This window comes from Ochotona princeps, chromosome 5 (genome assembly GCF_030435755.1).
Source record: "Ochotona princeps isolate mOchPri1 chromosome 5, mOchPri1.hap1, whole genome shotgun sequence".
Lineage (NCBI taxonomy): Eukaryota > Metazoa > Chordata > Mammalia > Lagomorpha > Ochotonidae > Ochotona > Ochotona princeps.
In genome coordinates this window covers 46,903,407-46,929,117 of record NC_080836.1, presented here as the reverse complement: position 1 = coordinate 46,929,117, position 25,711 = coordinate 46,903,407, and the positions used below count along the sequence as shown (strand labels likewise).

The following is a 25,711-nucleotide window of genomic DNA, read 5'->3' as shown; positions in this document are numbered from 1 at the left end:
GGTTTTCTTATTTCTCAATTAGAGATATTCCTCTTCAAGCTTAAGACTGATCAGATTTTTCTTAAACCAAGACTGATGACAAAAAAGTTTATTTACTAATCTGAAAGTGAGAGAAAATATGAATGTTCCAATCATTAGCAGGGAGCTGGATCAGGATTGGAGCTGCGGGACAGGAACCAGTGATCACATGAGATACTGCAATCAGGGGTTGTGGCTCTCCCCTGCGTGCCACAGCAATGGCCTCAGCTTGCTATATATCTGTAGTACTGAAAATTAAATTGCTAAGAAATACCTCAGTTCAACTGGATCAATGCACTCACTGCACTTAAGAAACTTGAAAGAAGCCATAATAAGACATTATCTAGTGAGTGTAACTCATTTAAAGCATTAGGGTCTTACTTCAGAACATTCAGCTTATGACCACCTGAAGCTTTTACTTCACAGCCTCGGCCTTTTTTAATTGAAAATTTTTCAGTGAGATATATTGATATGTAGAAAAGAAAATTAATTTTTTAAAGTGTCTGACACACAGACTTCTGAAACAGGTGGCATTCCTCACTTTCATGAAAAAAACGAGCTTATCTAAAATTATAAGAATTAATCGTAGTTATCTTTTCAGATTCTTTCTTTAAAGTAATTCCAATTTTTAGTTTTAACCAACCATAAATGTTTACACTTATTTTGAACAATTTTAATCTTTATGTCTCTGAGATTCTTTATGAACTGGTTTACTTTTTTTTAAATTTATTTTATTGTATTGTTGTTGACAATGGTTACATAGTTAATTACGGTTAAAAAAAAAGGTTCAGGGGTATAGGGAAGTGGGTAATACTATTATGTCCATATTGTTTCCATCATGTATCTGAGGTAAAGGGGGATATTGAGGGAGAAGCCTCACCCGGTTTCCCGCCCACCCCAAGTCCCGGATGTGGGGCATGCTCTGAGATATTTGCTCAAGTGGTTTTAATAGTTCTCCAGTTATGAATCGCTGCCAGTTTCTCTCGATGAGGTCGTCCACTGATTGATATGATCCATCATAAAGTCTCCGTTCGCCCCATATTTCGCTGCAAACATATAGCTGAGATGAATGTTTGACCTGTTCTGTCTTCTGTCTTTTCTTGGTTAGAGTTCTGAGTCCAGCAGTTCGATTGGGGAGGAAGAAACTTTGAGGTATTCCCACACTTGATTCTTATATGTTCTAGAAAGCACAGGGCCTGGCACAGTCCATCACCCTGATCAGCTGGTGGTTTCAATCGCTGGGTTGTTCTGTTTTCAGTCCCGAGTTGCACTGGAACCAATGGGTGTTGCAGTCCAGTCTGGTTCTGCCCAGCAAATACTCGGCCCTTACATCAACCAGTGGGAGCTGCAGCCTATTCGGGGCGACCCACAATAACCCCCACCAGTCTGTCCCCTACCCTGGTTTGCCAGTATGTGTAGCAGTAGACCAGTCTGTCCCCCATTCCATTTGGCTCTTGTACTTGTCACTGGGTATTAAAGCTTAGTTCCATCTAACCAAGTCAACCATCCAGCCCTCACAGATGTTGTTGAGTGCCTCTCTGTCTAGCCATCCCAGCCCCCATCCTAGTTTTCATGCTCTCCCGCAGGAGTAGTGACCCAAGAAGGGGGAACCCACTTTTTCCCCCCCAGGTCTCTCTCAGTCCCAGTTTATGCATTCTTCGGGTGGTTCTGTGGTTTGACTTGACAGAATTAGTCCCCAGTGCCAGCTGATGCTGCGGCTAAGCCCAAACATCCCTCACCCACTCTCATTTATGCTTGCACCAGCAGGAATAATCAGCCTAGCCTGGCTTTTCCCTGATCTAGTCCACGTGCAGCGCACAGGTGTTTCAGCCTTGCTTAGTCTGGTCTGTCCCCACCCCAGCCCTCGCTCTCCAGTGGGAGTAGCTGTCTGGCGAGGAGACCAGCCCCTTAAACCCCCCACTGGCTCTGCCCCTCCCTTCCTGGATCTCATGTATGCTGGTTGGGTGCTGCAGTCAAATCCAGTACAGGCAACCACGCCCTGGCATTCCATAATGTGTACTGGTTTTGTTGCGACCAAACCCGGCTCAACCCACACTCTGTTCTGGTGATCGGATTTGCCAGGGGATAACATGAACTGATTCAGCCTGGTCTGCCCCTGACCCATGCCAAATGTGTGCCAGTGGGAAACTTTCCATGGCCTATTCTGGGCTGTTTCCTATCATGCTTCTTGCGCTAACCTGCAGGGACTGTGTCCTGCCAGAGGAGTTGCCCAGGCTCCTCCATCAGAACCCCTCCCAATGCCAGATTTTGCACATACTAGGGGTCCTTGAGCCAACCCTACTCAGTTCACCTCATGTCCTAGCAGGAACAGTGGCTTTTCCTGGCTGGCTTTCACCCCATTCTGGTTCTTGTTGTTGGATGTTTCAGCCCAGCCATGGCTCGTCCATACCCACATACAGCTCACACATGACTTAGTAGGGGGTTGAGACCCAGCCTAGTCAGTCCCACGTCTACGCTGGTTCTCTAGGACACCAGATGGTGTTGGGGTCTGGCCTGGTCTGGAGCATCCAATCCCAGCTCACACTAGTGCCTTGGGTGACTATGACTATTTCCTAGATAGAACGCAGCCCCCATTCCAGCACACGCACCCCTTGGTGGGAACCTCAACCCAATTAGGGTATCCCCTTACCTTCCCATTTGGGCCTGTTCCTAGCTGTAAATCGCACACCTGCCTGTGGTTGCTCTGAGGACCAGTAGGTGTAAGAGCCTAGCTCGGTATGACCTGTGCTCCATGCTGGTTTCTAGTTTTGCTTGTAGGCTAAGGTTTGCTTAGTCCTGCCCAGTACATTCCGTTCCATTACCAATTTCACAACTCAGCATTGTTATGTGATTAGAAGTTCTTCAAAGGAAGAGTTACAGGCATTGTGAATCTTTAGGATTGACTCAGATCCCAAAAACATTGCGGTCAGCCTGGAGCTACCTAAGCAATGAATCAGACAAGCAATACCCCAGAGCTCCCCGGCCGGGTGGCCAGCAGGCACAGCCTGGCGCCAAATGGCGCACTGGCCGCCCAGGCCCAGCTCACCATGAGCACGTGGTGGCTGGGATCAGGATCCGAGCTAGACGCTCCCTCCTGCAGCCCACAGCAGCCGGGAGGCTGCTGAAGTTTAAACCCGCAGGCTCAAGGTTGCACCCCACCCCAGTCCCGTCCACCGCCCAATGAGGGCGGTGGGTGGGCCCTGGACCCACCCAGTCCCGGAGACTGCCCCCCCTCGGTGTACTCCCCCGAAAGGAAGCAGTTCCCGAATCCAGGTGGGCCCAGGCCCAGCTCACCATGAGCACATGGTGGCTGGGATCGGGATCCAAGCTAACTGGTTTACTTTTAAAAATATATTATTTCTATTTATTTTAAAGTCTATTTTAGAGTTACAGAGAGATGGGGAGAGGCAGGGAGAAATTCAATGATTCACACCATGGATAGCTGCAAAGGCCCTGGGCTGAGCAGGCATCCCAAGGAGTAGCTTAACCTGCTGCACCATAACACCTTACCCTGTGCATCTTCTAATGAAGAATTACTTGTCTGAACTTAACTTTATGAACTTCTACCTTCTCAATCTTTGGAATGAGATTTCTCAACAGGCTTTTGCAGGGAGGGATGAAAACGTGTTCAATTATAAGCTAGATCTACACTTAGGAAAATTTCAGGCAGAAAAGAAGGCCTAACACACATTTTATCCTCAGATTTTAGATCACTCATTTATTCTTTCATACAGCAAATGAAAGAAGTTTGAGCACGATGGCGGAGTTGATGTAAAAAAACAACCAGGGCATTAGAGAGAGCAGGAATGCATTCCAACTTAACTAAGCAACAAATGTATTAATGAAATATCAGGTAGAGTAGGAAGATGAGAAAAGACAATATACAAATTGAAATTTTAAGGAAATTCCTGAGCCTATGGAATTATATCATAAAAATTAAAATTTAGTAAAAATATTTAGTAGAAAATGAAAGTTAAAAATTAAACAACATATTGGACAAAACCAAAACGGAAAAACTGAAATGTGTGAAACTGCATGAGATGTTAAAAAGTGTTGATTGCATGAGCACTGTGGCAAAGCTTTGCCTTAACTAAGGTATTTTAAGTATTTTATGTATCCTTAATGTCAAGATTTAACATGCATATCTTGCTCGACAGGCTGTATACGGAGGTTCCCATGCTGCCAAGTTGACGTAGAATCAGGAAAGGGAAAGATCTGGTGGAACATCAGGAAGACATGCTACAGGATTGTTGAACACAGCTGGTTTGAAAGCTTCATAGTTCTCATGATCCTGCTCAGCAGTGGGGCTCTGGTAATTGATTTGACATGTAAATCAGTCATATGGTTGTGTCTTTAATAAATGAACTAGCAGATAAAAATGTAGCAATCTGTTTTACCTAAGATTTAATCCTTATGATTAGGACTAAGGACAGAATCTTAAATATTTACTGAGCCTGCCTAAATATCCATTAATATTCCTGCTTCTTTGAATGCCAAATGGATAAGATCAGCATATTATTCTCAAGGATCTGAGAGAGCAATGATGAAGTAAAGAGCTGGTGATTAGACGGAGATGCATTTATAAACGAAGTGTGTACATGATAAAGCTCTGTAGCCAGAATAATTGTCTATATCTGAGTTCAGAAAGTAAATGATGCTTTACAGTATCTAGAAAGACAAATAGGAATTTGCCCACCAGGCTAGTTAAGCTAAGGCGATGAAATGTGTAATGGATGGGAAGGAAATGTGAAACAGCAACAGATAATCAGGAAATTAAAAACTACCAAGCTGCAGAGAAATCTTTGGGAAGAAGAGCAAGTGTAGGTGGCCAGAGATACTGTGAGAAGAACAGGCTTTGTCAGCTGATGAACTGGCCGGAAAGTTATTGTAAGGAAAACACTGTCCTGAAGTGAGGCTGAAATGAGTTACTTGTTCTTGTATATACAAGCACTGATCTAGAAAATTTATAAGCCTCTTGAATCTTTTCTTAGCTTTCTTTCCTTTTCTTTCCTACCATTACTAACAGAAATGAGCCTTTAATAAAGCTATTATCCTTTCACTCTGTTGTAGTTCCTTATAAAGAGGTTACACCAAAGAGAAATAGACAAGGGGTAACAGAAATGAATGGCAGTTAAGTCTAAGCTACAAATCAGATGGAGCTCACAAACTGTATGCGTGTCTTCTTGCCCCCACACCCACAACATGAGTTCCGCAGAACAAATCCTGCTTCAGCCTCTGGGACCAGAGTATGTCAAACTCAGGCAAGATATTGGGTCTTCATCGTGAAGACTGGCTGTAGTTCCTGCTGTGACTCTAGTCAGAGGAACAGGCTTATTACCACAGCTCCATAGAATAGAAGGCTTCTTTCTTATTTTTATTCCAAGGACTGAGATATTGCCTAGTTTAGATTATTTATTTCTGCAGAACTAGGTAAAGCAAGGGAGGAAAATCCTGAGGGCTAAGAGACTGTCCCTGCCTTTGAAACCTCCTGAATTCCAGAAACTCAGAAAACCTCTGGGACCATCTTTTTGCATCTACTAGTAGGCTTGCTCATTCTGTATGCTAAAGACTCTCCATAAACATCAATATTCAACTAGCAATTTACCAAAAAAATATTACAGATACTTTTAAAAAGTTGTATTTGCTTACTTGCAAGATAGAGACAAAGAGAGGGAGAGTCTGAGATCCTCCATCCTTTCCTTTGCTCTAACAGGTGGGTTGGTCCAGGCTGAAGCCAGGTGCCAGACTCCAATCAGATCTCCCAAACACTTAAGTCAGCATTTGCTGCCTTCAGGGTACACATAGCAGGAAGCAGAATTGAAAGTGGAAGAGCCGGAGACTCAAACCAGGCACTGTGATATGAGGTGTGGCCATTCCAAGAGGTGGCATAATTTGCTATCCCACAACACCTGCCTTGAAGGATAGTTTATAAAGCAGTAATAGTCAAACGTGGAATAAAGAGAATAGCAGAAGTTCTTGACAGTAATAGAGTGTTAACTACTAAATGTCCATAGTTTTAGCTTTCATTTTTCCAGCAAACCATACTGTTCCAACCTGAAAGAAAAAAATATTCTAATAATTTAGACCTTTGCAGGACAACAATCATTTCTCGGATCTCAGTGAGTCTATTCTTTAGGTCTCTACAACTTTTTTTTCTCAAGGAACTTGTATTATCACAGCACTAATGCCTATTACTTACTAAAAAGTCCTAGGGAGTATAAAAATGTCACATTTATGGAGTAAAAATGTAATACTTCTTAGCAGAGGTGAGGCTATTGGTGAATGATAAAAGAGGTAAGCAGAATTCAGAGGAATAAACCAACTTCTGTGTTCTATATCCTATGAAGTATTCCACTTCTTCACTTAGCAACTCTTTCCTTGTCTCCTGACGTGTTCTTGGCATATGCTAGGTAGTAGTGTGTATATAAGCAATTAAGAGTTGAAGGAGAAGTTCCAAATCATACAGACAAATGCAAAGGAAATTCTGGGCCAAGAAAGCTTAAGAGGGGCTGCTGACCCTTGAGTCATGTCTTAAATTAATACTAATTAAATTGGCCAGAGGAGGAACTTGAATTCAGAGGAAATCCCCATGGTGTTGGATCATTTCATTCTTCTGTATTCTTTCTTTTTTCAATTGGTCACTACTGATGAGAATACCAGAACTCCAGGCTACACAGCCATTGAGAATCAGATGAAAATCAGCTGCTACGTGCTTGTATGTCTTGGTAGTCTTGCCAACACAATTACATCTTGTTTTTACTGTGACTCATAAGTTTTAAGTTGTATGTGACTGAAGTTTGGATGTTATTTCCACAGGCTTTTGAAGATATATATATTGAAAAGAAAAAGACCATTAAGATTATCCTGGAATATGCTGACAAGATATTCACTTATATCTTCATTCTGGAAATGCTTCTAAAATGGGTAGCATATGGCTATAAAACATACTTCACAAATGCCTGGTGTTGGCTGGACTTTCTAATTGTTGATGTAGGTATTCCTCAGTAGAAAGCCTTTACCAATGTTCTATTTTATCATGTTTTCATTTTGGTTAGCTTTGAATACTTTCAGGCTATCAATTTGCTTCTGAAATATTAATGCACAATGAAATCTGTGATGAATAATAGAAATTCTTCAAGAAATGTAAGTTCTCTTCTGTATGTTTCTAACATTGAAACTTGATTTTGCAAACTTTTCTGAAAAAGGCATATGAGGTTTTACAAAAACGTGTGATTTGAATAATGTTCCTGTTAGGTATTGGAAGAAAATAAAGACCTAGTAGATGATGAATAATAATAGGAAAGGTCAAAAGCACAAATTAAAAGAGTAAATACTAATTTTTATGACATCAATTAGAAGATATAAGAGGATAAAGAGTATATCATATGATATGTTGAGTTGAAATTTGGATAAAAATTGCTGCCCTAACGCTACATTATATTAAGAGGAAGGGCAAGTACAGGGTTTCAGAATATTTATCTTCATCATGTTGACAGTGAAAACAAAAACTGATCACAATTCTGGCCCTATTTGCAACAACAACAACAACAACAAATGTAATCCTTACCTTAGAATGGGAGCAGAGCAGAGAGGTAGGCATTATAAGTAACACATTTAAAGAGCTGAATACTTTGCTGATGGAAAAATGCATTAAAATATATTTATGTACTATTTTGACAAAGGAAAAATGTGTTTTTATAAGATTTACATTGAGAATATCAGGAAAGAAAGATCTTAAAACAGTTTGAGATCAGGGAATTTTAAATAATAATTAAAAGTACAACACTCGTTCGTGGTTGACAATTACCCTTATTAGTATACTAGTTCTACATTATATTCTAATATATTTCATTACTGTATTATTAGATATATTTAAACCATCTTAAGAGCTTTCTTAAGTTAATCTGTGAATTATCTAAAATTTTTCTTAAGATATACTCTTCAGTATTTTACCAATTGTAGATGTTTAGAAGTTCAGATTTTGGTGAAGAAAGAAATAGCCTATTTTCAGTCATAAATTTTAGATTTTTTTTTCACCTGGAGTTTGGAGAGGACAACATGCAAATTATTTTAGTGTCAACAAATATTTAATGGTTTATATCATCAATATTTTCAGGAAAAACAACAATCCAGCATCACTCATAAATAAAAACATTATAAGAATGATGATAAATAGCAAAATATGGCTGAAGAGTAAACTAAAATTAATATTTATTCAAAGATTCACATTCTTAATTGTAATCTTTTTTTAGCTTTATTTTATTTTTATTGGCAAGTCAGATATAGAGAGGAGGGGAGACAGAGAGGAAGATCTTCCCTGAATTGATTAACTCCCCAAGCAGCTGTGATGGCTGGAGCTGAGCCAATCCGAAGCCATGAACCAGGAGCTTCTTCCAGGTATCCCACATGAGTGCAGGGTCCCAAGGCTTTAGGCCATCCTTGACTGCTTTCCCAGACCACAAGCAGGGAGCTGGATGGGAAACAAGGCTGGTGGGATTAGAACTGGTATCCATATGGGATTCCAGCACATGCAAGGCAAGGATTTTAGTCGCTATGTCACCAAGCCTGGTCCTCTTAATTATAATCTTAAACTTAAGAATTTATTAACAGCATAATATATTAAATATTAAAAGCAATAATATTTTATTCTATAAGTTATATATAAAACATTTCCCAAAAAGTACAGCTCTACATTATTAAAACATTTATTTTCTTTGGAATCCTTTATGACAATTGTAATTTTGATACCTTACATTAATGATTCATATTATTTGATTGTTTTTGATTCAAGTTTGTATATCCAGTTATCTGATTGCTTCCTTGAAACATAAAAAGGTTAAATGATTGCATTGTTTTAAAAACCACTGACCAAAAAAGAAAGAAACAAAAGGAAGCTATAGTTTTTTCTCAGTTTTTAAGTATTACTGGATCCTTTAAAAATTATAAAATATTTAAGATTTCCAATAATGAAGATATTACAACAAAATACCTGTTTTTCTCATTGAGGTACTAAGAAAATAAAAAGTAGAATTGAATTTCTGTTACGAGATAGTCGTTTAATAACAAGTTTTTTGTTTTATATTTGAAAATCTGAAATGATTGTGTGTGACAACTTGTCTGGGGCACATGATACACAGGACTTGGAGAAGTACACAGTTTTTAATTTAAATATTTATTACTTTGAAAGCTAACTAGCTAGTTATCAGCTAATAATATGAAATATGGAGAGTAAAACTCTATACATTATTCTACCTAAAGCAGATGTAGATGTATGCATACAGATTTGTGGGGATAAGATATTTGGAAACTCACTGGGAGCAATTATTTCCAGAATGTAAACCATAAACCAAAAGGATTACACATCTAGTAAGAACTTATTAGAGATCAGATTTTCAGGAACTCCTCAAAACTTGCTGACTCAGAATCTTCGGTGGGCACTCAGAAGATCACTTCAAACATGCCCTCAAACAAGCCCTACTGGTGACTCGAGTGTAGTCAAGCTTCAGAGCCACTGGTCTGATTTGCTGTGCAGAGGTGGACTCTTCCAGTTTCATCAGGTGTATTGATTATTTGAAACTGACTTGATTGAGCATTGTTCATAAGTAAAGACAGACTTGTATCTGTGTATACACATATGCATGAAGTATGTATGTTTGCATACATGACTAGGATGAAAGAACAGATACAGAGGGATATAGATGCATGTTCTCCAGTACAGACTTTTGTGTACTTTCTCACTAATATGCATATATTATATTTAAACCTCATAAAAGTTAGCAGTGATTTGGAGAACAAGTCTCTACTACCTTCAAGGTTATTTAAATTGTAACAGTTTAAAACTTTTTTTTTCTGATTAAAACAAGAACACACTTGTATATTTATATGAAAAAAACTGCCATAAATGGATGATTTTAAAGGTGATACAAAAAATTAATGTTACTAAACATATAGGTTAATGAATTAAAAGCTAGCAAAAAAAAAAACTACACTAAGGTGATGAACACTATTTCAGCCTGCTTTGGGTACCAGTTCTTGTCCTGGCTGCTCCACCTCCCATCCAGCTCCTGCTGGTGTCCTGAGAAAGCAACTCAGGATGGCCCAAAGCCTTAGGACCCTGCACCCTTGGAGGCGGCTCATGGGAAGCCCCTGGCTCCTGGCTTCCAATTGGCTTAGTGCCAGCCATTGTGGCCATTTGGGGAGTGAAGCAGCAAATAGAACATCTTTCTGTCCTCTCTGTGGATCTGCCTTTCCAGTGAAAAATAAATAATTTTTTTAAATAAATAAATTGAATTTAGAAAATGAGTGCATTTGCACTCGCATAATTAAAATTGACAAGGTTATTGATCTTTTACTAGAATGTGTCTTAATTTTTTGTGTTTGTATTCTTTCTTTTGAAATAATTTATAATAAGGTTACAAACTCCTACTGGCTACACTCACTGTGAATGATCAAACATGGTGAGATTCTTATGATAGCCTTTGTTGATTGTGAAACCAATGATCAATGTAATTGAGTATTTGTTCTGCCAGTCATTACATAGTAGCTCCTTGATACCAATACTGAGAAATCAAAGGTAGAAGCGATACTGACTGAAAATTTATCCCCATTTCAAAATCATGAGTCTTCAGAATAATTTTGAATAATGCTTTTACCAGGGCCAAGTTTTATTTTGTTTTTAAGATTTATTTTTATTGGAAAAGCAGATTGACAGAGAGACAGAAATCTCTTCCAACCACTGGTTGATTCCCCATGTGCTACAATTGCCAGAGCTGGGCTGAACTGAAGCCAGGAGCCAGAAGCTTCCTCCAGGACTCCCATGTGGGTGCAGAGTCCCACAGCTTTGGGCCATCCTCTACTGCCCCAGGCCACAACAGGGAGCAGAATGGGAGGTGGCAAAGCCAGAACACAAACCGGCACCCCTGTGGGATCCCAGTGTATAACTGAGCCATCGTGCTGGGCACACACTATCATGACTTAGCTTTAGAAGCAGACATCTTACTACAGACAGAACTCTATTTCAAGTTAAAATCTACTAGTTGTCCTAATTACATTTTTACATTTAATAAGCAAGTATGAGGGAACATCAAAACATTTTCTCAAAAATGGCATAAGTCTACAATTCATTTTTTTATGCCAAAATAAAACCATTTTGTTTAAGTAAGGTTCTTGAAGGTCACTTGTACATAAACATTTTTTTAAAAAGTGTGGAAAGTCAGTGTTTTCTATCTGATAATAGTCAGCAATCTACCTTCCTTCTATTATTCTTATTTTGGTTGACTACCCTTAAAATTTATTTCCTTTCATAAGTCCCCATCTCACACATTTTTTAGGCAATGACTAGATAACTTTGTATGCAAAATGACATTGGTCTGGTTGAACTTCTCTGAGCATTACAACAGACTTGATGTTTTATCATTTAATTAAAGGCGATTTTGCTTTTACAGGTTTCTTTGGTTACTTTAGTGGCAAGCACTCTTGGTTACTCAGACCTGGGCCCTATTAAATCCCTTCGGACACTCAGAGCTTTGAGACCTCTGAGAGCATTATCCAGATTTGAAGGAATGCGGGTAAGAAAATACTGAACTTCAGAACATGCTATTTTAGTTTTAAGCATACCAAAAAATGTGGAAAATGATTTATACAAATTATGAAGATTTACGAAATGCTTGGCATAGCAGGCAGGAACTTTATCGGATATGCCACAGGACTGGCCTCATTTTCAACAAAGGAGTAAGTTCAATAGAATCTGCCCCATTTTATGTTAAGCAACAGAGTAATTCAGAATATGGCAAATTATTCCTTAGAAATTGGAACAAAGGGGATCCCTGTTATTAACACTCTCATAAAAATCATAAAGGACTTCCCTGGATGATACATTTTAAGGAACTTCCCCATAAAGTGAGCATAAGGGACAAGCAGTGAAGGGGTACCAAATATCACATTTAGTTTCATCCTTACTGTTTCAAAGCAAGTGAAACTGTAGGTGAATTACAGTTAAGAAAACTAAATCTCTTAGAGTTCACTAGGGTGCATAATGTCTGAAGAGATTTATTTAGCAAATAAAAGGAATCAAATAGTCACTAAATCACTATCACCATCCTAGCTTTAAAGGCTATATCAAATTAGCTACTTCTTCATAAAGTATGTGCAGGAAAACGACCAAATTTTCTGTATATATGTCATACCCTTGTTTATTGCAACTCATATTTCTTCTTCATATTCATCCTGTTCTCACATGCCTCTGTTATTCCCTTGGCTTGGAATGCTTCTCCCTACCCTTGCTGGATCCAGTCTCACCACCATCACTGTAGCAAATACCTAAGCTTCAGTCTCCATTTAAGGTTGCCAATGCCAAACATACAATGGAGCATATTCCTCTATGTTCAGCTATTGTGCTTGACTTACATTTTTACATGACTGTTCCCTATCTATAGTTTGAGCCATTTAACATGATGATGTCCAGCCATTTCTTCGTGTGGTCAGAGACAACAAATCAAATCAGAAAATGGATCAGAAATGCAAATTCTTGGTCTTTCAGACCTTACTGAATCAGAAACTCTGAGCTTGGAAATTTGTTATCCAATCTCAGGTGTATACTGGAGATCTTTTCGCTTAGAAGATCTGCAGTGTTATCCCTACTAAAAATTAATTATGACTATAACCTTCACTACTTAAATATAACTATATCCACTGCTACATAATCTGTCTAGTATACGTGGCTCCTAAGTATATAAGAAGATTCATTATTACGCTGTTTTTCATAGGTAAAGTTAAAATACTTTTATCATTCAAGAAATGTAAAACTATAAATTTCATTCTACACAAAAAGGTATTATTGGGATTGACATTAAAATCATTTTTGTGAATTAATAGAACACTATACCATCAAGAGTTCATGATTCTGGGTTCATAAATATTCTATATGGCATGTTGAACAAAAAATACATTTGTTCCACAAAAGCATTTCTCTCAGTGAACACGCCTATGTCCTATTTTTCCCTGTTTGCTGTTGGTTCTTTATAATATAAATATGCAAAATGCAAATCATGAAAATGTGTTTACATTGAGAGGCAAATATATTTATGAAATTACATTTACTAAATATGCAAAAGTAAACATTTTCATGCCCCAGTGCCATGCTGAACACAATGAAATAATGTGTTTGAGACATTTGTGGCTTCTGTGTGTCCAAAGCCTCTTGAATTTATCCAGCTGGATTCTGGTCACAGTGCTAAATAGCCATCTCTTTCAGAGGCTTGTCATTCTGTCCTTGCATTTTTTTTCAAACACTAGCTGTATGTATCAGCTTTTATGCTATAAAGCACAAACACACCTGTCTCCCAAAAGTGAGTTGACCAATGGACATAGGGGAGACATGGGAACAGTAATTATTCTGCAATAGATAGTATAAAATAATAAGCAAATAAGCTACGGAAATATACTAGCAGAGGGAGTGTCTTTGAGGCAAAACCTGGGAAGGGGGTGACACTGGGTCCTCTAGGGTGTGATCACCAGGAAATGGGATCAGGAGCAGTGAGCCAGGCCTGGCGTATAAGCACTCCAGTAATCCTGTATTGATGTTATCTGATAGGTCATGTAGTCTCAACATGAAAAATATTTTTATCACTAGAATAATGAAGCAAAATATTGCTATTTTGTAGATGTGCCTAAATTTAAGGAATTTAAATCATTAAAAGATTCCTAATCCTAAGCAGAAATTTCTCTGCAGGGGAAAATCTTTAATATTGTCAATTCCAGAATCATAAACCCTTAGTCCATATTTTATTTTACCATTTGTATGTATGTATTTCCATTATCTTCCCAGAATATACAGATTATAGACTACTTATCAAAATTGAGTTATGAGTTTATTTTCACATTATTTCTTTAAGCTTCCATTTTATCTTAGCCATTATTGACTTATTACTGATTTATGGAGTGAATGTTGACCTTGAGACCTGTTGATCACAGGGTTTAGGTCTAATGTCTTGCTTGGCACATTGCTGAGCTTACAGTAGGCATTAATAACTAGCTGCACATGTGCTCGCTTTGGCAGTACATACACTAAAATAGCTGTACGTGTTGGCTGGTTGATTTGTCTTTAAATACTTAAAGGCAACATTTCTAATTCTTTAATCCTACATTAAAATATTAAACAAGCAGCATTAATGAAAATTAAGCTGATCACAATCTTTTTTCTTTTTAATATTAGGTGGTGGTAAATGCACTCATAGGAGCAATTCCTTCCATCATGAATGTGCTGCTTGTATGTCTTATATTCTGGCTAATATTTAGCATCATGGGAGTAAATTTGTTTGCTGGCAAGTTTTATCAGTGTATTAACACCACAGATGATTCAAGGTTTCCTATAAGTCAAGTTTCCAATCGTAATCAGTGTTTTGCCCTTATGAATGGTAGTCAAAATGTGCGGTGGAAAAACTTAAAAGTGAACTTCGATAACGTCGGACTTGGCTACCTGTCTCTACTTCAAGTTGTAAGTGGCCCCTTTCATAAAACTTGGTATTTTACTGGAAATTTAATGAATGATATAGTCATTCTTTAAATGATCTAGCCTTATATTGTGACTTTACTTTTTAAAAATTTCTTTAGTTAGCTCATAGTAATTGCACATATTTATGGGGTAATGTATGATGATTGATTCAATGCAAATCTACAATGTGTGAAGACCAAATCTGAGTAATTAATAATTGTACCTCCCTACATATTTTTAAACTAAGTTGGTTTTGGAAAATGTGCATGTAAAGCGAATTAATAAGAATGGATCTGTTGTATTTGAGAGCTTTAGTTTATATTTTACTCTTGGATGTCATTGCTATTGCTATTACTGCATCTGAATATGGCCTAATGAATTACCAGTTTGGGTCTTTCAGTTTTTTATTACAGGGCAATAAAGGGGGGCTTCCCAACAGCAGAATTTTTAAGAAATAGAGAAAACTTGTTTACTGCCATATGCATATAATTTTTCTCCATCTTTTGGAAAATAAAAGTTCATGTCCAAAATCCACATGCAGTTGAACAATTTAGAAGTTGCCAACTGAGAGATTTGTTATGACTTCAGAATTTTTTTCTTTTAACCATAGCATTTTTATATTAAACTGTCATTTTGAAATACAGTGAATGTGTTTCACATTCAAATTTTATTAATGTGTTTGCAGGCAACATTTAAAGGATGGATGGACATTATGTATGCAGCAGTGGATTCTGTTGATGTAAGTGTTGGTCAGCATAACACTAAATCTTACAAATGTGCAAATTCCTTGGCTCAGCTCAGTGTTTTTGAAAGTATAGCTCCATGGAATGCGTGGTATGTACACAGTGAAGAACTTCGAACAGATAGTCTAGTTGTTGTAAGTGCAGCACATCCTCAAAACTACAAACAAACAACTTAAGTTCTCTACACCTAAATTTATTTCTCTATAGAAAAATAATCCTGTTCTCACTTCATAGTGTTCTTGTGAGGATCCAACAAGAAAATGCAAGCATAATTTGAAAAAAATGCTCAATATTAGTTTATCTCATGAAAATGAACTTTTTATTAGTATTTTTTTACAAAAAAAAGTGAAATGAATTACATATTAAATTTAAAAATTACTTGCTACTTTGCCTTACCACAAAATTCAGTAAGGACGTTTTTGTAAACAAATGGACAAAAATATAGTCAAATATACAAAGCTGTGATTTTTATCTCTTTTTGTACTGTTTATTCTGTAAAGAAAAAAAAACCATTTCCTAAGTCATTTTGTTGCTGAAGTTTCTGGATATTTTGAAGACAATGACTACATATAAATAGGCCCTTTGTAGTCATTTGAAGTTTATCTATACAGTAGAATTTGTTAAATGTTTCCACTGTTAAACTTTGTGAAAGTGATTATGTTAGGCCTCCACAACGTTATGACTACTAAAATGTGAAGCTTACTGAGAACTATTTTGAATACCAAACTATGTGAAAAAAAAATCATTGTTATAGTACTGTTTTTGTTAATATTATAGGTGGATCAACAGCCTAGTTATGAACACAACCTCTACATGTATATTTATTTTGTCATCTTTATCATCTTTGGATCATTCTTCACTTTGAATTTGTTCATTGGTGTCATCATAGATAATTTCAACCAACAGAAAAAGAAGATAAGTATTTCAAAAACTTTTATTTTCTTGAAAAGAAATCATCATTTTCCCTAAAAGCTAAACAAATGTTATCTCCAACAGAATTTATTTTTCAAGTAATTGAGCAGCATACTATCACAGATAATAATTTTTTGCACAGAAAATAAATCATAATTTTTAATCCAAAAGAGGATTGAATAGTTATTAAGGTAGTTTAGCTTCCTCTTGAGTTGATTGTGTATGAGGCTAGTACTTGGACAGAAAGAAGTTCTGATTTCTCAACATACTATGTTAAAGCAGAATTATATTAAATTCTATGACATACATCAGCCAACTGTATTAGTTCATTAGGATTGCCATACTGAAATGCCAAAAATTGGATAGCTTGAATAAACAGAAATGTATTCCCTTAGATATCTGTGGACAAGAAGTTCAAAGTATTGTCAATCTATGCTCTCTTCAAAGCCTGTCAGGGAGGATCCTATACATCTTTTGTCTTCTGATGGTCCAGGCTTTAGTGGACTTGTGTAATGGAACTCCAGTCTCTTTCTCCTGGTCACATGCTATTCTCTTTCTCCTCTTATCTTTTTTTAATAAGATTTATTCATTTTATTACAGCCAGATATACAGAGAGGAGGAGAGACAGAGAGGAAGATCTTCCGTCCGATGATTCACTCCCCAAGTGAGCCGCAACAGGCCGGTACACGCCAATCCGAAGCCGGGAACCAGGAACCTCTTCCAGGTCTCCCACGCGGGTGCAGTGTCCCAATGCATTGGGCCGTCCTCAACTGCCTTCCCAGGCCACAAGCAGGGAGCTGGATGTGAAGTGGAGCTGCCGGGATTAGAACCGGCGCCCATATGGGATCCCGGGGCTTTAAAGGCGATAGATTTGTTTGAGTTAGTGGGAGGGATTTACACACAAATACCTTCCATTTTCTGGTTCACTCTCCAGATGCCCACAGCAGTCAGAGCAGAGCCAGGCTGAAAACAGGCATGGGGAGCTTAAGCTGAGTCTCCAAAGGGAGTGCAGGGAACCAAACATCTGGCCATCTTCCATTGCTTTTCCTAGTCCGTTAGCATAAAGCTGGATCAGAAGTGGAGCAGCTGGGACAAATAATGCTACTCATATGAAATGCCAGCACTGTAGGTGACAGCTTTTACCTGCTATACCATGATACTGGCTCTGGGTCTCTCTAATACATCTAATACGGATTCTAATGATACGGAATAATGGATCCACCCTCGTCCAGCTTAATGTGACCTTCATTTATTTGAATACAGGATCATGGAAGATACAATTAAGATCCCATCCTGAGATACTAAGGGATAGGATTTCAGCACATTATTTTGGGAGGTACTATTCTAGCCATATTATTAACCACAAGAGATATTATACTGTAGGTGCTGCTTGGCAGATGAGATCAAATTATTTTAAAAAGGAAATGCTTCTAGTAAGTGGTAGAATCTAGGTAGTATTAGTAGATTATCTATACACTATGATTTTAGATTATTCTTTTGGGTCCTTTACAATGCGGTATCCTTAAATACTTAATGAGACAATGGTAGATGTTATTAGCAGCCACAATTTTGTGGCATATATCTGTAACAGTTACGTAACCATTGTTTTTGTTTCAGTGACAATAGCACTAGTTTTCCCTCTTTGTTTCTGACTTCACCATTTGAGCCCTCCATTTTTAATATTCACAAATCATTAACCAGACTGTTTTCTTTTAAAAATTACTTTGTTCACTGAGATTTTATGTTTTCATTTATTTCTGCTCTAAGTTTTGCTTACTCATTCTTATAATTTAGAATTCTTCTTTTGCTAGTATTTTTGGTATGTATTGTTGTATTACATTTATAACAATGTATTACATTGTTCATTTGGAATATTTTTGTTTCCCTTGTAGATATTTCCCCCCTTTTTATAAACTGTAAACTTTTCACTTGTATCTGCTGTTTCTGTAATCAGCAAGCTGTAACATATTGCACATTCATTTTGTTTTCTCTAGATTTTTAAAAATCTTTTAGTTTCTCTTATTGGTTGTTCAAAAATGTTTATTTCTATACATTTGTGAAATTTATTTTTCCCTCCATTACTGACTCCCAACTTTATTCTATTGTGGTTAGCAATATTCTTTGACATGAAGTTCGTCTTTTAAATGTTATTAGGACTAATTTGGACTAACATGGTTTAACATGTTAGTATCCTAGAAAATACTCGTTATTCTTGAAAGAATTGCATTCCATTGCTGTTGGGTGAAATGTTCTGCACAAATTCATTAGTAAGATTCTGTTTATAGCATTTCCTTATTGGCTTCCTGTATGGATAGTTTATCCATTATTGAAAATAGTAAAATCCCCTGCTCTCACTGTATTTGTCTATTTCTCCCTTCAAGTTTGCCAATGTTTTACATATTTAGGTGCTGTGATGAAATAACCCTTTATCATTACACAATGACCTTATTTATCTTATCTATTTTATGTAAGGTCTTTTTTGATATAAGCATAGCCATCCTTGCTGCTTTTTTGGTTACTATGTGCATGGAATGCAATTTTTTCCATGTACTCCTTTCTACATGATTTATTTTTATATGAAAGGCAGAATTATAGAGGGTGAGAATGTGAAAAAAATGTTATCTGCTGGTTTACTGCCCAAATGACCAAAGCCAGAAGTCTCATCCAGGTCTTCCCTATGAATGCAAGGGCCCAAGCAGTTAGCAGGGAGCTAGATCTTGCTAGGACTTGAACTGGTGTCCATGTGGGATGCCAGTATTGCAGGCAGTACCTTAATCTGTTACACCACAACCCTGGCCCTCATCCATGAACCTTCAAAAGAAGAGTTTCTTAACTCCAAATTGAATCTCTTGTAAGTACTGCATGTCTGGATTTGTAAGCCATTTTAGTCCCTCTCTGGCTTGAAACATTTAACTGATTCACATTTAAAACGATCACTGAAAAAAAATTATCATTTTGTTCTTTGTCCTTATAATTTACTTTCTCTTGCTCACTTTATGTTTTACCATTATATGCTATGATTAATTTCTTTTGTGTGATTTCTACACATTTTCTTTGCGACTATCATGAATTTTACATAAATAGCAGTATATTTTAAGGTGATAAAATTGAACTTCAATCACATACAAAAATCTTGTAATTCCCCCATTTTCTATTGTCACAAATTTACATATTTAATACTGTGTATTTAAGGTATTTGTAGATGTTTGCTTTTAAATCTTATGCCAAAATTTAAAGTGATTTAAATACATCCAGTACAGTATTATAATATTTTGTGTTTGTCCACTATACTTGTATGAATGTTTTAGACTTTAGAATCCTTTTTATATTAACTCCATTTTGCTTATCTTGGAAGGCAGGTCTGCTGGTAACAAACTTCCCGAGGATTTTTTTTCTGGGAGATTCTTTTTCATTTCTAAAGACAGTGTTTGGGTACATTGTTCTTTCTAATACATTAAAGTGTATTATTGTCCTGAATCTGGGCTGCAAGGTTTTTGGTGGGAAATCTGCTAGTCTTGGATACCTTTATGTTTGGGCTGCATAGTTACAAATGGCATGTGTTGATGCCATAAGTCTTATACATGATCAAATAATCTGCTCATCTCCAAGAAATTTTGTAATTGAATTATTCATCAGTTTAGGAAAATCTATTGGAGTTTCAGGGAATCAGGCACTTGATTGATCTATTTGTGAATTCAGTTATTGGATTTTGAGCCTTGAATGTGTGTCACATTTCCTTTGATTCTCAATATGTTTGTAGTTTGTGTTGGTGCCTAAGTATTTGAAGAAAAATGGTCTCAACCAATCTTTATGATCTGGCTTTTATCAAAGTGTTTACAAATTCCAGGAGTCTCTCAAATACCTAGCTTCTCCTTCCTCTTTGTTCTTAGTTGCCCTAGCTGTCCAAATCCTATCATTACTACCATCACACCATATAAGGCAGTATAGATGTGCTTTTTTCCTTTCTTGAAAGTAGCATACTAATAGAAGTACATAATTTAAGTCTAGATAGAGAGGATAAATAGTTTGCAGAGCAAGAAACAGATTAGTGACATGATCATATGAAAACCCATGTTTTTTCCTCAATACAATGTGACTCAATTTTCTTTAGTGGTTTGATCTTAGTTTATTACTCAACAAACCACTCATACCTCTTTATAATACTTTACCTCATTTCTTTGCCTCAGCAAGACTGTTATTAAAGATTTCTACTGTATTTTTATTTGCCTTCTTAAATACTCCATTTCTAATATTTGTTTTTATATCTCTGCAGAGTTTCCCAACATGAGATATACTAATGTTTTGCACATTTGGGGAATCTCTTGTTTTTGTAAAAACTTCATTACAAAAGACTTGATGCTGGGGCTTGGTGTAGTGCCTAAGCTTTTCACCTGCGCTTCTGATTTGTGTGTGGGTTAAGGCTAGGAAGGAGATTCAAGAGTGTGGAAAGATGCTCAGAATGAGCATGATGGAACACTTCTGGCTTCAGCCATTGGGGACTAAGAATGCTAGAAATGACTGGGTTGTTTAGAGTCATGAGTTTTCTATGCCAAGTTCAACTAGCTAATTCTCAGTTCATATACAACTTCCAAAGCACTGACTCACTCTGTAGTGTATCACATGAGTCATTCTGAGATCCATCCCACAAGAGCTCTTGATTTTCCAAAGTCAAATTGAAAAGATGCACAGGAACCCAATTTTAACTTACAATTTCCTTAGCCACAGAGCACTGCATCTGGCTGGGTGCCTTCTGGTAGCAGTAGTTAGAACAGAGTTCATCAGTGACTTGATCATGGAAAATGCTGTGTGCAACTTTGGTGTGGAAGGGAGGCAATCTGCCCTCTACTTGAAGAACAAAGTCACCATTCAGACCCTTGTAAGTTCCCCAAGCAGGACCCGAAGTCAGGTCCTGGGGACTATGGAATAATCTCAGTTAATAGGGCCAGTGCTGGGGATCACAGCAGCTTCTTACCTTATCTTGTCAAGATGCCATTACCCAGATCACATTGATGTAGGGGTAGCTCACAACACAGTGATTTATCTGGTCCTCTCTCCTCATTGTCCCAGGAAGTCTCTATCAGTTCTTTGCTGAAATCACAATTGCTTCTCTGGGAATGGGGTCCTTCCCTTATATTTCTTATATCTTTTAGTGGCTGAAGTTAGTGAAATTTGTCAGTGTTTGACCATCTTTACCCCACATATAGACTTAATGTAAAACAGGTTGGCACCTGAAAAGATAATCCATCTAATTGTTATCATACAGTGCATACATTATAGATCCAGTGCCTTAAAACGGAGATTCATGTTCCAACACATGTGTAACTTTTGAAAGCTTTTTTAAGCTACTATAATTGTAATCTATCTCAATGATGAAAAATAGAAAGTAATTCTGGTTTTAACTAGATTTATTTTTCATTTATTTACCTTGGAGGTCAAGACATTTTTATGACAGAAGAACAGAAGAAATACTATAATGCAATGAAAAAGCTGGGGTCCAAGAAACCACAAAAGCCAATCCCTCGGCCAGGGGTAAATACATATTTATCTTTAGCATGCTATTTTCAAATTGTTTGAAATTCATCTTTAACAAATATCTTAATAAATATTACTAGAAATTTAATACTCATGTCATTCTTTTACCTTTGCAGAATAAATTCCAAGGATGTATTTTTGATCTAGTCACAAACCAGGCTTTTGATATCAGCATTATGGTTCTTATCTGCCTCAACATGGTAACCATGATGGTAGAAAAAGACGACCAAAGTGCCTATATGACACATGTTTTATATTGGATCAATGTGGTTTTTATTATCCTTTTCACTGGAGAGTGTGTGCTGAAACTGATCTCCCTCAGGCATTACTACTTCACAATAGGATGGAACATTTTTGATTTTGTGGTAGTGATTCTTTCTATTGTAGGTAAGAGCATAAATTTTTAATATAAAAAAATTACATATTTTCTGACAGTTTGTAAGTCTATTTTAGAATCAAGTAGTTTTCTGAAAGAATGAAGGAACCTTAAAAACAAAGCAAAATGGAACCCTTTGTTAGAATTCACTACAGATCTGAAAATTGAATGCTTCTGACTATGGGTAGGATATCCTAATCACTGATACCTAGATTTTTAATGGTAATAGACTAAGTAACATTTTTTATGGGTAGAGATTTCTTGAAAACAACTATAGAAGCTAATTACTTATAATTTCAGCGTGTGAAATTAATGATATCATTAGCTAGAAATATGTGTGTGATTCTTTGTGAAAATTCTCTAGAAATGTGACAATTCTAAAAGTGCTTGCTCCATTTCTTAACTCAGTGCAAGTCTATAAAAATGGAGTAACTTGTCAGTTATCAGTGATTTTCATGATCATAATACATGACTATTGCATCTCCTTTCATTATTGAAACTGTTTTTTTTATGTTACTTTTCATTATCCTAACAGCCCTAATTTCTTAGGACTACTTTTTTGGTTTTTATATTTAAAATTTTAGCAGAGAGATTATGGAACTTTGAACCCTCCTGGGACTTTTTGGTCATCTGTAACATATGATCTTTAAAGAGCTGCAATATTGAGTGTCACATAACAGAATAGGCATTTTAAAACTTTAATATTTCCTCCCAGAAATAAAACTAATTTTTGTAACTAATTTTAAAATTTAGGTATAAATTCCACATTAAGAGCAGTAATTCCAGAAGTACTGCGATTAAGTCAAGAAGAATGCTGTTCTAACACTTCAATTGGCTAAACACAATTAAAAAGAAAACAAAGATTTGGCCAGTGCGATGTCTCAACTGGCTGGTCCTCCACAATAAACTGCTGGCATTCCATATGGGTTCATGCCCCAGCTGCTCCACTTCCCATCCAACTCCCTGTTTGTGACCTGGGAAAGCAACACAGGGTGGCCCAAGACCTTGGGGCCCTAAGCCTACATGGGAGACTTGGAAGAAGCTCCTGGTCAGCAGCTCAATTCAGCCATTGTGGCCATTTATGGAATAAACCAGCAGATGTAAGATTTTTCTGTCTCTGGGTAAATCTGATCTGCTTTTCCAATAAAACATTAAAAAGGCATATGCATTGAAACAATGGAACACATGATCAATCTGAATCATGTTAGCTGATTCTTTCAAAGTGAAAGAATCAGCTAAAATTAGATTCAAATAAATTACAAGTATCAATATTCAATGTGGACAAAAATTTAGGAAATAGTGTTAAAATCTCATCCAAAATTTAAGGAAAGGAAAATGTCTACTTATAAATTTAACATACACTATACAAATCTGCAGTAAGAAATATGATGGACCATTCTTCCGACAAAAATTAAAACCATAATACATGTGTTTAAATGTCAAAGATTTTCTAGGGGAGGCTATAAGGGAAAAGGGTAGTTTTAATATTGATGACCAAGTGGGCATATGGGAGTCTAGATATATTATTTGACTAAATGTCTATTAATGTATTATCAAAACTTATAGTTTATAATATTTTTTCAGCCAAAATATTATGTATCAGTATATTGCCATTCTGAAGTATACCTTTACAATTTTAAGAAATGATTTTGCTCCATTTGTATGAAAATATTTTCATGTCATGTGGCATAAAACATGACAAAGCCTGTTAACATGAGTATATATGTATGTATGTATATTCATTTGAGTATGTCCTTGCAGAAAAAGATCTACAGTGATATATCAACCATAACTAGCCTCAACACTTTTGACTCTTGAGTAATTTTATATTTTCATTCTAGTAAATTACTTTATTGCCCGAAGTTTCTACATTATTATTATTTTATATTTTTGTAGAGAAAAGAAATAGTTCATGAACTTAGTAAATGGCAGTGGTGGGAAAAAACATTACTACAGTAATTCTAATAATTTTCATTTGCAGTCCTTTTACCATGGATTAAGAAGTGACATTCAATATGAAATAGCAGCCCTGAATTCATAAATAAGATGGCAGACAAAAATATTTACAGTCATGATCTTCTGTGACATGAATATTTAAATATTTCTTTTCTGTACCTTCCCACCATAAATAGGTATGTTCCTGGCTAATCTGATAGAGAAATATTTTGTGTCACCTACCCTGTTCCGCGTGATCCGACTGGCCAGGATTGGCCGAATCCTACGTCTGATCAAAGGAGCAAAGGGGATCCGTACCCTGCTCTTTGCTTTGATGATGTCCCTTCCTGCGTTGTTTAACATCGGCCTCCTGCTCTTCCTGGTCATGTTCATCTATGCCATCTTCGGGATGTCCAACTTTGCCTATGTTAAAAAGGAAGCTGGAATTAATGACATGTTCAACTTTGAGACTTTTGGCAACAGCATGATCTGCCTGTTCCAGATAACCACCTCTGCTGGCTGGGATGGACTGCTAGCACCTATCCTCAATAGTGGCCCACCCGACTGTGACCCAAAGAAAGTTCATCCTGGAAGCACCGCTGAAGGAGACTGCGGGAACCCATCTGTTGGAATCTTCTATTTTGTCAGTTACATCATCATATCCTTCCTGGTGGTGGTGAACATGTACATTGCTGTCATCCTGGAGAACTTCAGTGTTGCTACTGAAGAAAGTACTGAGCCCCTGAGTGAGGATGACTTTGAGATGTTCTACGAGGTTTGGGAGAAGTTTGACCCAGATGCCACCCAGTTTATAGAATATAGCAAACTCTCTGATTTTGCCGCTGCCCTGGATCCTCCTCTTCTCATAGCAAAACCAAACAAAGTACAGCTCATTGCCATGGACCTGCCCATGGTCAGTGGTGACCGGATCCATTGTCTTGACATCTTATTTGCTTTCACAAAGCGTGTTTTGGGTGAGAGTGGCGAGATGGATTCTCTTCGTTCACAGATGGAAGAGCGATTCATGTCTGCAAACCCTTCAAAAGTGTCCTATGAGCCAATCACAACTACACTGAAACGAAAACAAGAGGATGTGTCTGCCACTATTATTCAACGTGCTTACAGACGTTATCGCTTACGGCAGAATGTCAAAAATATATCAAGCATATACATAAAAGATGCAGATAGAGATGACAATTTACCCAATAAAGTAGACACAGTTTTTGATAATGTTCATAATAATTCAAGTCCAGAGAAAACAGATGCAACTGCTTCCACCATCTCACCACCGTCATATGATAGTGTAACGAAGCCAGAGAAAGAAAAGTATGAAAAAGACAAAACAGAGAAGGAGGACACAGGGAAAGATGACAAGGAAAGCAAAAAATAGACTGTAAACAATGTATCAAAAAACAAGCTCTATGGAGGTGATGTGTTTGTGTTAATATGACTCATAAAGAGGTGTATGCCAAAATGTTTTATCAAAATATTTGCAAAAGCAGTACAATCATTGCTTCTCTAAAACAGAAGGGCAGCATTAGCATTAGGCTATTTTTTGCACTGCTAAATGATTCTGTAAGAAGTACAAGAGTAACTGCTGTGACCACTTACAGCATCAAAGGTGATGCAATTTTTAAATAAATCAGGAGACTGTGCAGAAAATTCTATCTGCCTTGTCCTCTTTTTATTAACCATTATTTGTTT

At 36.9% G+C, this 25,711-nt stretch overlaps 1 protein-coding gene across 1 annotated transcript in view; it reads left to right on the top strand.

Annotated features, from left to right (window-relative positions):
* Positions 1-25,397, top strand: part of SCN9A (sodium voltage-gated channel alpha subunit 9) — a 144,122-nt gene extending 118,725 nt beyond the window's left edge. The window contains exons 19-27 of the mRNA XM_004577093.2: positions 4,176-4,330; positions 6,835-7,008; positions 11,463-11,585; positions 14,231-14,512; positions 15,195-15,248; positions 16,030-16,167; positions 21,589-21,693; positions 21,813-22,083; positions 24,205-25,397. Coding sequence (XP_004577150.2) covers positions 4,176-4,330; positions 6,835-7,008; positions 11,463-11,585; positions 14,231-14,512; positions 15,195-15,248; positions 16,030-16,167; positions 21,589-21,693; positions 21,813-22,083; positions 24,205-25,397 — 2,495 coding nt within the window. The remainder of the gene's footprint in view (positions 1-4,175; positions 4,331-6,834; positions 7,009-11,462; positions 11,586-14,230; positions 14,513-15,194; positions 15,249-16,029; positions 16,168-21,588; positions 21,694-21,812; positions 22,084-24,204) is intronic.
* The last annotated feature ends 314 nt before the right edge of the window (positions 25,398-25,711 follow it).